The sequence below is a fragment of the Bubalus kerabau genome, chromosome 7 (assembly GCF_029407905.1).
Source record: "Bubalus kerabau isolate K-KA32 ecotype Philippines breed swamp buffalo chromosome 7, PCC_UOA_SB_1v2, whole genome shotgun sequence".
Classification (NCBI taxonomy): domain Eukaryota; kingdom Metazoa; phylum Chordata; class Mammalia; order Artiodactyla; family Bovidae; genus Bubalus; species Bubalus kerabau.
Window position 1 is genome coordinate 118,110,373 of NC_073630.1, and position 14,185 is coordinate 118,124,557.

Here is a 14,185-nt window from a genome sequence, read left to right on the forward strand (position 1 = left end):
GGACTGGTCTCAGCCCCGCTCTGTGTATCTCACTCTGTCCGGCTCTCTCTAGCTTCCTATCTCCGCCCTGGCCCTGCAGCTCTTGTCTCTGAGACTGGGGGTTGGGGCCTCCCTGCCTGAGATTCCCAGATCCCCCAGTGCCCTCCCTGGGGGTCCCACCCCATCTGTGTCCCATTTAAGCCTCCACGTGCTCTTGTTGCGTGATGCTGAGGGGCTGACCTGATCAGGTCAGAGGCTCTGAACTGGGGCTCCTGGCTCCCATGTGCTTGGATTCCATAAATGTCAGCCCCACACCCACAACGGCCCAACTGGGACCCGGCCTTGCAGGGCCACCTCTTGTATCCTTGTCCGCACCAGAGCCAGGGAGGGGCTCCCTCAGCTGATTTACAGGTAAGGAACCAGAGGCTCAGACAGGGTAGGCAGCCTGCCCAGGTACTTGGGGAGGAAGTGAGAAAACCAGGACCAGTCCCGGTCTGTCGTCCCAGGCTCTGTCCACCCTCCTGGCCAGCACTCCCTCCCTCGGTCATTCACCATTAAGCTCCTTCCTCGGGGAGCCCCTGGACAGTGTGTTTTCATAGTAGATGCTGGTGGTGGGCCTGCCAGACTCTGCTGTCCCTGCCGGGCTGGAGAGAGAGTCCCATGGGTGGCCAGCCAAGCCTTAAGCAGACACAGCCGGTCAGCTGAGGTGGGAGCAGGCCTCCCGGACAGAGCCGGGGCTGCAGCCTCCATCTCTCAGTTGTCAACAGCAGCACGGACCGCCTTCTCCAAGGAAGTGATGAATGTAAGCATTGGTTTACAGTGAGAACCCATTTGTGGGTTTACCGCCCCAGCTGGACACAGCCCACGGCTTAGGGCCATTTGCTAAAAGTTACAGGCAGGAAGGGCATGTCATTGACTCAGGATGAGGGCACCGCAGACACCGCAGTTACACGCAGGACGGCCTGGCCCTCTGTGGGTATCCGTACCGCCTGTAGCACACGCCCAGCTCCAGGCCCCATCCCCAGGATGCAGGGAGGAGTAGACCACTTCTCCCAGAATTTCATACTCTACAGGAAGATCAGCCCCCCGACAGTGATTCCCACCCTGTGAGTCAGCATCTAGAGAACACCGTGAGCGCAGTTAGCCAGCACGGATGGGGGTCAGGGAGTGCTTCCTGGAGGAAGGGATGTGGATGGATTTAAGGCCAAGCTGAAGTTAGCCAGGCTTGAGGAACCAGGAAACAGCAATTCATGCCAAGGACCAGGCAGTGAGAGGCCAGGGGCACTGGAGGGAGCTCACGTGGCCAGCCCCAAAGCTGGGCCTCCTCCTAAGTGACTTGGCTTCTCTGAAATCCACCTAAAGTGAGTCATGGGTAGTGGTTACGAGCACAGCTCTGGAGCCCCACTGCCTGGGCTCAAATCCCAGTTCTGATATGTATTTGCTGTGTGACCTCAGGGAGGTTGCTTAACCTCTCTGTGCTTCGGTTTCCTCGTAGTGAAACGAGGATGACAGTAATACCTTCCTCAGAGGGTTTCTGTGCCAATTGGAGGCACAGAAGGAGGCCTGTGTTTCCATTGAGCACTTACTCAGCGAGCTCTCGACAGTTTTCACAGCAGTGGCCCTTTCTGGGGATTCAAGATCGTGTGTGGGGAAGGCCTGGCCTAGAGAGTCTACACGTGTGCCAGTTGCACCATCTCCGTGGTTATCACTCATCTAATGGCAGATCCAGGAAAAATGTCTTGTCCAAGACATCACAGACAAACACGGCCCCGAGAGGCCTGGACTTTGAAGGGCCGTGAACTCACACCACTACTCGGGGTGGGCAGGGGTCGGGGGGAGGTGTCCTGGTTCTAGACCAAATGACAGCCCTTCTCTGGGGGCCTCCTTGTGTTGAAGCTTGAGTTAGGAAGCGGGATATGGGGGCTTCTCTGGTGGCTCAAGATGATAAAGAAACTGCCTGCAATGCAGGAGACCTAGGTTTGATCCCTAGGTTGGGAAGATCCCTAGGTTGGAGAAGGGAATGGCTACCCACTCCAGTATTCTTACCTGGAGAAGCCCATGGACTGAGGAGCCTGGTGGGCTGCAGTTCATGGAATCTCAAAGAGTCGGACACGACTGAGTGACTAACACTTTCATGGGGTTCCCCAGTCCTGTGCCCTGACCCTGAGAAGTCCTGACCACAGCTAGGAGACAGCCATTGTAATGGGCTGAATGTGAACCCCCCCCCCCCAAAAAAAGGTAAAACCACATCGAGGCCATGAACTTGAGCTTCTTCGGGAAAAGGATCTTTGCAGCGTCACTAAGTGAAGGGTCTTGAGATGAGCTTGTGTTGGGTCCTAAACCCATGACAAGTGTCCTTATAAGGATCAGAAGAGGAGACACGGACACACAGAGAGAAGGGTCCATGAAGACCAAGCAGAGAACACCTGGAGACCCCTGAAGCTGGAGGAGATGAGGAAGGAGCCTCCCTGAGAAATTTCAGAGAGAGGACCACCCTGCCAGTGCCTTGATCGTGGACCTCCGGCTTCCCAACTGTGAGGAAACCGAATTTCTGTTGTTTGAGCCCCGCCCCCTCCCACTTTGTGATGCTTTGTCATGTCAGCCCCAGGAATCGAGCACAGCCGTGAGAAGGGTGGGCACGTGGAGCGGGCATGTCAGCTTTGGAACCTGGCGCTCAGCTGATCAGACCCACCCCAGGGAGACTTGGCCTGCTCCTACCTCTCTGGGACAGGAGGGTCTAGGTTATTTACTGCTGAGTGTTTTCATGGAGACCAGTTGGGATATAAAAGAGCACTTTCCATCAAGCCATCACTGGGCAAATCAGCACCGAATCTGCCCCTGGGACATCAGGGAAGGCGTCTGGACCCAGCAGCCTGCCCCCGAGCGATGCTCAGATGGGCCCGAGACAGAGTGACGTCACCACGAGTGAGAGAGAAGGGGCCATGGTCCTCCTCCCCCGGGTCGTCCCCAAGAAAGACCATCCCTGAAGCATCATCTGTGGAGTGAGGGCCAGACCGCCATTGCCATCCCAGACAGCAGCCTCCTATTAAGAGACACAGGCAAAGGGGGATGGACTTGGCAGACAGAAGATGGGAAGAGTTTCCAGCGTTTTGCACGAGGCCCACTGCAATCTCAGGAGTCCTCGTGAGTGGAAGGAGCAGAAGGGAACAGAAAAGCACACAGAATCACGGAAGAATGGCCAGGAATCATGGAAGAATGGCCAAGGAGCTGCTGTATGACTGGCTGAAGATGGCGGAGGGGCTGCAAGCCAAGCACCTCCGGTGCCTCTAGACACTGGGAAAGGCAAGGACCCGGCGTCTCCCTGGAGCCTCCAGGACAAACCGGCCCCCAACAGCTTTCTCTCAGCCCGTGGGACTTACTCCTGCTGGGCTCCCGGCCCCCAGAGCTGTCACACGATCTTGTAAGTTTAAGCCCCATCCGCCTGTCGCCTGTCGCGGAAGCCACAGGAAACATGCACACCATTCACTCAGAGTCTTCAGCGCCTCCCCGGCCTGCTCCCCACCTGTCGGGCCCTTGCCACGGAGGCCTAGGAAAGCGGCGATCTCGTGGAGTCTGAGAATTTAATGCAGTGGCGCTTGTTGACTCCCTTGACCGCCACGCAGAAGGCACTTACTGTGAATTATCACTGTTGCCCTGAGCTTCATCTTTGGTCAGGGAACTCCAGATAAATCCTGTAACTCCGTGCCTCAGTTGCCCTGGGTTCATGCTATTTATAGAGCAGCAAAGGCTGCTTCAGGCCCACGGGGGCTCCAAGGAACTCAGGCCACACCAGTGGGCCTCAGTTACTGGGTCCCAGGCCTCCACACACAAGGAATTTGCCAGAAAAACTCATCTCTGTAGAATCAGTAGGTTGAACAACTGGGAATTGCTGATGCTTGACCATTTCTTATGAGCTGACTCAGTGACTGACTATGGCATGTGTGTGGGTCACCTCCCTGGGCCCCCCAGGAACCCTGAGAAAGGGGGCATGGGGAAATTTGACCCTCGTCCAGGGCAGGCTGGGACCAGCATGGACCCCTACCCCAACCTCCTGTGGCAACCTCCTGTGGGGCTGAGCTGATGAAGTCCCTGGAGGGAAGCCCAGAGCAACTCCACTGGTCCAGGCCCTGTGGGTCCCCTGGGAAGGAGGCGAGGGACTGGGACTCTGAGTCAGGAGCCCTGGCTAAAGACGGGGTGACCAAGATGTGCACGCATGTCAAGGACCAGGGCTCTGCTCGCCGTCTGGCAGCAGAGGCTGGACCTGGGAGGACAGCTCGGTGTCGTGAAGTGCACTTGGAAAGTGGGGGCAGACAGAGCCATCTCCCAGTCAGAGCTCACACTGCATCTCTGCTCCCTTGTGCCCTGAGCCCCACTAACCTCCAGGGTGTACGCCAGCCTTGGCTCAGGGCTGTTGTCCGGGACAAACGAGGCCTTGCACACAGAGCTCTCACAAGGGGCCGGGCAGGCGTTTACCATCCTTCTTGTGCTTCCGTCCCAGGTCCGAGGGGTGAAAGGAGTCTTCCTGGCAAACCAGAAAGTCAACGGGAAGGTGGTGACCCTCATAACCTACAACAAGGGCCGAGACTGGGGTTACCTGAGGCCTCCCAGCACGGACATGAACGGGAAACCAACCGACTGCAAGCCTGTGAGTGCCCTCTCACGGCACACCTTCCCTGGGGTGGGCACCGGGCGCGACTGCAGGATCCGGGGTCAGAGACGCTGACGTCTGAGAAGGGGATCTGAGAGACTGAACCACCTGTTTCTCTGGATGTGGTGGAGAAGGCAGGAAGAAACTCCTTGCTTTACAAAGAGGTCAGAGAGGGGAGTGTCTTGGTCAGCTCTGGTCACAACGGTGCTGTGTAACAAACCACCCCAACAGCACTCACTCTTTCAGATCTGCGAGAGGCTGGGCTCGCTCACACACCCAGGGGTTATGATTTAGGAAGGGATCTGGCATCCTCCTCCTGGGACCAGCCCAGTCACGCTCTGGGCAATAGCAGAGGTGCAGGAGGATGAGCAGAAACATTGCAAGAACGTTGCAAGCCTGCTTGTGCTGCACTTGCTAAGCCCTGTTGGCCAGTGTCAAGGGCCAAGCAGCACACTCTGCCTGTGGAATTGGGGGCGGGGACTGGATAAGAGAAGGGGCCAGGACGTAGTCCAAATCTCATGATCTCCAAGCTGACCCTGATCTTCCAAGGGTGCCTTTCTACATGAATATGAGTGTAGGCTGCCCCTGTGTCTTGGCTGCCTTGGGGATGGGGGAAGGCTTTTCCTCTTTGTTCAGTGAACTCCTATTGACACCTGCAAACCCTGTCTGCATGTCCCCTCTACAGAGAAGCCTTCCCTGGGAAACATGCTTCTGTTTCCCACTGGCCTTGACTGGAAGCTCCTCACAGTCAGGGGCCCCATCCATTGCTGTGCCTCTGTAAACAGAAAGAGCAATGGTGCCTGTTTTCCATGAATATTCATTCAACAAACATGTACCGGGACCTATTATGGAAAGGCACTCTTCTGGGTGTTGGGAATACATCAATACACAAAACAGCAAGCAGTTCTGCCCTCTTGGGACCTGCCTGGATCTCTGCAGGGCCCCTCAAGATGGTAGGCACCCCACCTGACCAGCCAGTGACCGCCCCCCAGGACCAGGTGGGGCTCTGCGCCCTCCGGGCAGAGCCTCAGGTCCTCGCTCCCTGACCTCACCAACTAGGGGGCTCCGCTTGGCCTCTGCATAAGCCCCCTCCAGCTAGCAACAAGGGATAATAGCACCTGTCGACCTACAGGGAGGATTAATTACCTGCCACTTGTAAAAGAGCTTCTGAGAACAGAATTGCTGTGAAAGGGCTAATTTTTGTATCATCGTCGACAAAGTTAAGCCATATTAATCTGTCAAAGCAAGTTTTCGCTAAGAATAGATTCTTGTCTGCAATTAAGCAGCTCAGCAAGGAGATAACCTTTCGAGATTTATGCCCCGGCCTTAAAATAATAAAACTGGGAGCCAGCTGGTAAGTGCGTGGCCGCAGGCAGTCAGGCCAAGAGCCCGATGGGCACAGCGGAAGGAGGACAAGCATCGGGATGCCCAGCTGGGCCCGAAAGGCAGGAGCCGCGGCCCCGGCTCCCCGGCGTCCCCTGCATGTGCAACCCTGGCGGCCGTGGGCGGGGCGTGCGGGGCGGTGTCCGCACGGCCCTCCTCCTGGGTCTGTTCTCTGACTGTGTTCTTCACTCAGCTGTGCAGACTCTCAATGCACAGGGCTGGCTGCGCTTGAGGTTTTACTTCTCATCGGAAAAGTGATTCCTGCTTATTGCAGAATACCTGGAAAATGCAGGAATGTATAGAAAGGGGAGTAAGTTACACCTGCAACCGCGTCGCTCAGGAGTGACGGCATCAGGCATTTTTCTTCCCCGTCCTTTGGCTAACAGTCACGTTAAAAAGTTCCGCTGGGGATCCCGACACGTGGGATTTCTGAGTCTTCTGTTTTTCTTTTAACTCTGGGTCAGAAAGATTTTCCTGGGTCATATGACCAGTTCTCTGGCTGGGAAGATGACCTTCTAGTGACAGGGAAGTGAAGGAGTCTTTTTTTTTTTTTTTTTAACTGAAGGATAACTGCTTTACAGAATTTTGATGTTTTCTGTCAAACCTCAACACGAATCAGCCATAGGTGTACATATATCCCCTCCCTTTTGAACCTCCCTCCCGTCTCCTGCCTCATCCCACCCCTCTAGGTTGATGCAGAGCCCCTGTTTGAGTTTCCTGAGCCACAGAGCAAATTCTGAAGGGGACTCTTTAACAGGCAAGCATGGATCAGGCCTGTTTTCAGATGCTCAGTTGCCCTTGGAGGTGGTTTTGCCTCTCTTGACCTTTGGGCTCAGAATGAAAACCTGTCCATTTTGCTGTCCGTGGCCACTCTTCTCAGACACTGGCTGAGCGAGTGGTGGCGTGCGCAGGTGAGCAGGTCCCCTTGCTCACAGCAGCCAGCAGCGTGGCCTTCCAGCCAGCCGACAGTCTCTGATGGACACCCCTTTAGGGCACCAGCTGGCTCCCGCGTGTGGAGGGGCCAAGAAAGGAGTATCTAGGGGCAGCGTGGTGCTGCCCCCTCAGCCCGTCACACCCACCCAGGCCCTGCAGGTACCCAGGCCCACTCTTCAGGACTGGGCGCTCAGCACCGCCTCCCCTGGCACCAGCCTGCCCTTGAGGTCTTCCCACCTGTGCCCTCGGTGGCCCTGGAGGACCCCGCCGTGTCTAACTCTGCGCTTCGAGAGCAGCCTGGTGCCCGGTGCGTCCCCTCCCGTCACACGTGCAGGTGCTGAGGGCCCTGCGGGTCGGCCTCTCCAGGCCTGCCATCCCTTCATCCGCTCAGTGCAGACACGGCTGGGCCTTGTGTCAGTGAGTCAGACCCCCGGCAGGGCGCCCCCAGCAGATCCAGGACCTGCTGGAAGGACCTGTGTGGCTCAAAAGGGGACCACAGCCCTGCCAGGGTCCTGTGGGCCACTCATGACCACAGGGACCCCTGAGGAGTGTTCTATCTGTGCCCCCATCAAGCGTCCAGCAGTTAAGACAGAGCCTCAGTGGGCTGGGGATGGGAAAGGGAAGTCAGGCCTCACCACTCCCAGAGATAGTGATACTGTGAGCACAGAGCGTCAGGGGACGTGCAGAAGGCTGGCTGCAAGCTGGGGAGCATGGCTACTTCACCCAGGACCTGGCACCCGGGACTCCTGGGGCGTCAGAACAGGGCCGTGCCTGGGCCGGACCTTCTCAGCCCAGGAGCGTGTCCATGGACACAGCAGGGCGGGCCATGTCCCTGCCGAGGTGCCTTCTCCTCCTGCCTCAAGCTTCCTTCTGCAGCTGGAGACTGGCCCTGCTCACAGAGGTCATGGGCACCCCTCCCCCAGACACACCCTCCCCGCTGGGGAGAGGGGGCTGAAGGTGCCCCAAAGTGTTAGGTCACCAACCTGCTTCTCAGTTATAAGAAACCAGGAGAAATCCAGATCAGGCTGCAGCTTAACCTGCCACAGAGGGTCAAGTATATCCTGCTCAGCCAAGCATTCCCCTTCTCTGGGGGGCTCCCATCTGGGGGTACTCAGTGACCAAGCTACCCGCCCACGGGGCCCTGCCAACTTCAGGCTGCCCTGGGGAGGGTCTCTAGCCCACCAAGTCTGCTTTAAAAATGGGGCTCTTCCAGCTCATTTGCCACATATTACTTTATTTTTTAGCAGCTTGACTGAGATGCGGGTCACATCCCATACAATTCACCCATTTAAAGGGTGACAATTCAGTGGTTTCTGGAATCTTCACAGAGCTGTGCGCCCATCAGCACGGTCCACTTTAGACTCAAAAAGAAACCCTATAACCTTTAGTCACCAACCCCATTCTCCCCACCCCACGCCTTGCCCTGAAGTCCACTTCCTGTCTATAGACTTCCCTGCTCTGGACACTTACGATGAATGAAATCATACAGGGTGTGATGAACCTAATATATATTTTAAAACTCTGGCACAGACCAATCAAGCTCCTCTCCCACTGGATCAGGCCCTGGGCACTTGGCCCGGATCAATATCCAATTTATTGATCGCTTTGATTTTTAACTTTGGATAATCTGTATAAAACGTACGCAGTTCACGGGCCAGAAGAAAGTGTTAAAGCAACATTAAATGTAGAGAAAAGAGAGATCTCTCAGATGGATTTCGGTAGATGGTAGAGTATGGAATGACCCTGGGAGGGGTGAGCGGCAGTCCTGGCTGGTGGCTGGCAGGTCACTCCCTGGTGTCGTGTCTGGTGGCCTAGGGGGAGCTGCATGGAGACCTGGGGCCTCATCCTAGGTCCTGTGGTTTTGTGTTCTACACAGATGTGACCGAGGGCTGGTGGGGCTCGTGAGTCACCGAGGCCTGGGGAGACTCAGGAGGGTCAGTCCAGAGGATACATCCTTTCCACTCGTCTACTCCCCTGGGCCCCCCAGTCCCACCCCAGGGAGCTGGCTTGGCCTCTACCATCTCAGCAGAGTAGGGAGGCGGGGCGCAGGCAGCTGGGGCAAAGACAGATGGGGGGGTCTGACGATGCTGGACAAGAAACAGCTGGTGCTTCCTCGTTCTGGGGGCCACCAGCCTGGTTTGCCTGGAAGTGCCAGACCCCCTGTCCCACCTGCAGGTTTCACAGTGTGGACTTTGAACCAGGCAGCCCCAGCCATGGGAAGTTGCTTAAACACACTCTGCCTCGGTTTCCCTGTCAGCACAGAGGGGATGGCAGGACGGGTGCTGAGAGAGTTCCGTGACACGCACCTCGTGAAGCGTGTGGCTCGGTGCTGGCCCAGAGGTGGCCACCAAGCGACGTGAGGTGTGCTGGAGTGCTTCCAACAGCCAGTGTTTCTGCCCCTTCTGCCAGGGCACCCGCCAGGCTGCGTCCCTGATGTACTCTGCTGATGTTCGAGAGTAACCTGGGCTCTAACACACCCACCGTACCGCCTGCCTCTCCCAGAGGACATGGAGTTTACGGGCTGCCCACAGCTATCCCCTGATGCCCATGGTCACCTGAGAGGCCCCCAGTGAAGGTTCTGGGTGGATGAATGTGGCCATGGGTCGTGCAGGCTCCTGGAGTCCCGTTTTGTGGCCCAGCTCTGCACTCAGGAGCCACTTTGGGGAACCCACCCTCCAGCACCGGGGCCGGGAGTCCCCTCCCCTGGAGAAGCCCACCTGGCCCCGACCTGCGGACCTTCACCCAGGGGTCAGCCTCCAAGCCTCCTCCCCACCTTCCTCCCACTCCTCTAAAACACCCTGGCCCTGCCTTCCCGCCCAGCCCCCACGGGGCTGCGCTCTGCCTGGGCCCTGCTTTTTCTCGGGCCACTGCTCCCCCCAGGCGCTGACCGCGACTCCCTGTCTCCCTTACAGCCCGACTGCCACCTGCACCTGCACCTGCGCTGGGCAGACAACCCCTACGTGTCGGGCACGGTGCACACCAAGGACAGCGCCCCCGGCCTGCTCACGGGCGCAGGTAGGACGCCGCCTGTGCGGTCAGGCCGCGGGACTGCTCACGGGTGCAGGGAGGAAGCCGCCTGTGCGGTCAGGCTGCGGGAGCCCGCTCACGGGCACAGGTAGGACACTGCCTCCGCGGTCCGACCGCGGGAGCCCAGTCACGGGCGCAGGGAGGACGCCGCCTGTGCGGTCAGACCGCGGGAGCCCGGTCACGGGCGCAGGGAGGACGCTGCCTCCGCGGTCGGACCGAGGGAGCCTGGTCACCGGCGCAGGTAGGACGCCGCCTGTGCCGTCAGACCGCGGGAGCCTGGTCACGGGCGCAGGGAGCCCGGTCACGGGCGCAGGGAGGACGCCGTCTGTGCGGTCAGACCGCGGGAGCCTGGTCACGGGCGCAGGGAGCCCGGTCACGGGCGCAGGGAGGACGCCGTCTGTGCGGTCAGACCGCGGGAGCCTGGTCACGGGCGCAGGTGGGACGCTGCCTCCGCGGTCAGACCGCGGGAGCCTCGCTGCCTGCGCGGAGCTCCAGGCTCAGGGGTGGGACTTGGCGGTCACAGGCCTGGGGCCATGGTGTGTCCACTGGGACAGTGCCATAGCATCCCCAGGAAGCCCAGGTTTCTTGGCACCTCCCCCCGAGGGATGTCTGCATGGTCCAGAGTGGGCAAATGATAGGTGTTAACTAAATGACTGGATGGATGGATGGACAGATGGATGGATGGATGAATGGATGGATGGATAGATGGATGGAAGCACAAATATAGGTGGTGGATGAATGACTAATGGAAGGATGGATGGACGGATGGATAGATGTATGGAAAGATGGATAGATGGGTGGATGACCAAGGGAAGAACAGATGGATGGATGAATGGAAAGATGGATGCATGGGTGGGTGGCAGGATGGGTCAAAGGATACTTGAATAGTTGAAAGAATAATAGTCCAATGGCCCGATTGAAGGATGGAAAACAAAATGGTGAATGAGTACATGGAAGGATGGATGGGTGAGTGGATGGAAGGATAATCTGTATCATGGTTGATAGTTATTGCTCCCTAAAGGAGTTTCTAGTTGGAAGAGAAAGACACGTATACAACTTACATAAGGGGAAAAAGAAACATACGTTGTGATTGTGTCTGTCTACCCCATTAAACTAGAAACTTATTCAGGGGTCACTAAATGTGTGCCGATCAAATAAAACTCTAAAATAAGGTTTATGTGAGTTAGAAGAATCATTGCAAATAAAATCACGTTTTAAAAGTCCACTGCCAGGCAGCGGCTGGCGTCTGGCTTCCCTTTTACCCTTCAGAGAGGGGACAGCCTCACCAGCTCTCAGCAGCTCAGCCCTGACGCTCTGTCCACAGTTGCCATGGTGGCCATTTCTCCCCTGCCAGGCCCTGAACCCCTCTCATCACCACCGTGACCCTGAGAGGTCAGCACCCCCACTTCACAGAGGAGGTAATGAACCTGAGGAGAGGGAAAACTTGCTCGCAACTTGCAAGGTGTCCTCCTGAAGCTTGAGACCCACGCCAGGCTCCTCTGGGAAAGGAAGTCCCCTGCCCTGGGAGGGCTGCTGTGCCCCTTGAAACTGCAGAGAGCAAGACTCTGGAGCAGGCCCACCAGCTGGCCACTGGTCCTGGGGGCAGAAGGGCCAGGCTGGGGCTGGGCACACCCAGGTGTGGATGGGGCGTGTGGCAGTCAGAGAGACAGTGTCTCTGCCCCGTCACAGAGCAGGGACTGCCAAGGCTTGGGCCAGGGCTCATGGCTGCCTGAACCCGGGGCTCTATCCCTCTTTCTGCTCCAGCACCAGCTGCAGCCTGGAGAATTTGGACCCCAGACCCTGGGCTGGATGACGCATCTGACCCTTCAGCAGATGTATCCCAGCCTGGCGGCTGTGTGTGAGAGAGTGAATGAATGAGTGAGTAAGCTAATGAATGAGTGAATGAATAAGTGAATGAGTGAGTAAATGAATGAATAAGTAAGTGAGTGAATAAGTGAATGAGTAAGTGATGAATGAGTGAAGGAATGAGAGTGAATGAATGAATGAGTGAATTAATGAATAAGTGAATGAGTGAGTGAATGAAGGAGTGAGTAAGTTAATGAGTGAATGAATGAGTGTGGTAATGAATGAGTGAATGAGTGAGTGAATGAATGAATGAGTAAATGAATGAATAAGTGAATGAAGGAGTGATGGAATGAATAAGTGAGTAATGAATGAATAAGTGACTGAGAGAGTGAATGAGAGAGTGAATGAATGAGTGAGTGAGCCAATGAATGAGTGAATGGCCGTGTTGAGGCGACAGGGCTGTCCTTCCAGAGGAGGGAATATGCTTCTCAGAATGACCCAATCAGAACCCACAAACAGGCCGGGAGGTGAGACCCCTGTGGGCACTGTGCACCTCAGGAGGCAGGAGACCTTGGTGGTCAGGATGGGCATCTCATGTTATCCTGGAGCCAGGGGGTTCCAGTGAGGGGTGGCGAGTGATACAACCAGACAGAGATGACAGCAAGGAAGAGCTTTCAGCTTCTGGGCCTCCTTCTGCCCATCTGTGCCCCAGGGGTCTTAGTCAGTGGCTGCAACTGGGGCGGGGTCCACCTGCTTCCATGACTGACGGATGGGTGTCAATGACAAAAATGCGCATCAGCTTCGATTTCAGTGCCACTCGTGGGGTACCAGCTCCCACACAGAGGGGTCAGGCCACCTGTGTCAGGCACCCTCGGTCTTGTGGACTCAGGTCCCTGGACCCGAAGGCAACGGTGTATTTAAAATGCACGTTCGTGATGGCTTGAAACCTCAAATTCTTGACCAAAGGTGCAGAAGGCACAGTTTCAAATGTTCCCAGCACTCAAAAGTCTTTGAAAGCTCAGGACAAGCATTCCAGCCCCCAGGGAAGCTGCAAGGATCTGCAGGAGCTTCGCTTCACCGTGTGAGAGTCACAGAAGGGGGAGCGCAGGGGGTGGGTGGCTGCCTCCCTCTGCCCCTCCCTCCCTCCCCTCACTGTCCCCGCCCAGGGGCAGGATGCTGCATTTATACTTCATTCCACGGCTTTTTAACCTCGCCACGGCTTTCCCGAGATGGAGATGGAGCCATCCGTACAATGTGGGCCAACCAAGGTGTGAATTCTTTTACATCCCCCAGCCAGCCCTGGGTGTCTGTTGGGAACAGAGGACCAGAGAGGGAAGGTGGAGTGAGCTGGGCTCCCTCGGGCCCCGTCGCCGCCACTAAGCAGGGACCAGCTTCCCACTGGTGGCCCCCCATGGGCTGGGCAACGTGGCAGGAGCAGTGGGTCCAAATGAGGGCCCCGTCTGGGCTGAGTCGCCCAAGGCAGCCGGGGGTGATGGCTGTCTGTTTCCAGGGAGCCTCTGCGCGGATCTCCCATCACTCACCCCTCACCCTGGGACAGGCAGAGGCTGCCACACACCCCTCTTCTGCCGCTTCCAGCTGCTGGGCTCTGGGCGTGACTGGTACCTCCGAACCTCAGCATCCTTAACTGCAGAAAGAGAGAACGACCTCTCTGGAGTTCGGCGGATGCCAGGCGTGTTTCCACAGCTCTCCCTATCGCTTAGACAGCACCTGGGCACCACCGCCCTTGAGCCGGGCTCCATGCCAGGTGCCTTCTGCTGGGAGCCTGTCCTCCGGGACCGTGGACGAGAGGCTAGACCCACAGCGGTGACTCCAGTGAGGTCAGGAAAGGAGAATTTAAGAAGCAAAGATGGGAACACTGGCTTCTAACCGCCAGGGTCAAGAAGCAGCCTCAGAGGGTGAACCCAGAAATAAGCGCAGCAGGCCAGGGTGCCAACTGGAACGTTCTGTCCCCGACTGGGCCGCGTCAAGGGGACGAGCTTCTAAGGAGGCAGCACAACACAGATGCGTGGTCTGGACTGAGGGTGCCAGTCCGGTTCAGACTCGGCCCTTCCCGAGCTCTTGCTGTAGGGTGGGCATTGCGCCTCCCGGAGCCACCCTGCCGGGTCCCAGGCCCCCCACGCAGCACACGCTGCTTCCGGCTCCGCGTCCGGGGGTGAATCCTCAGGGCCACGCAGAGCAAAGGCGCAGACACCTCCTGGACACAGTGCCTGGGGAGTCCTGTGGCCGGGAAAACCTTGAGGGGCCGTGACAGGGAGCTCGGAGCACCCCCGTCCTCTCTGTGTTGGGAAGAGCCCCCGGGGTCCCCAGTAGGAGCCCTGCCTCCTGGTCCAGGTCGCCTTGCTCCTCAGCCAAGAGGGCATGGGGGTGGATCTTTGTAGCGCTTCTGCT

General features: G+C 57.4%; 1 protein-coding gene across 1 annotated transcript in view; it reads left to right on the top strand.

The window, feature by feature from the left end:
- SORCS2 (sortilin related VPS10 domain containing receptor 2) overlaps positions 1-14,185 on the top strand; it is a 329,996-nt gene that overhangs the window by 281,321 nt on the left and 34,490 nt on the right. The window contains exons 18-19 of the mRNA XM_055587427.1: positions 4,478-4,624; positions 9,856-9,958. Coding sequence (XP_055443402.1) covers positions 4,478-4,624; positions 9,856-9,958 — 250 coding nt within the window. The remainder of the gene's footprint in view (positions 1-4,477; positions 4,625-9,855; positions 9,959-14,185) is intronic.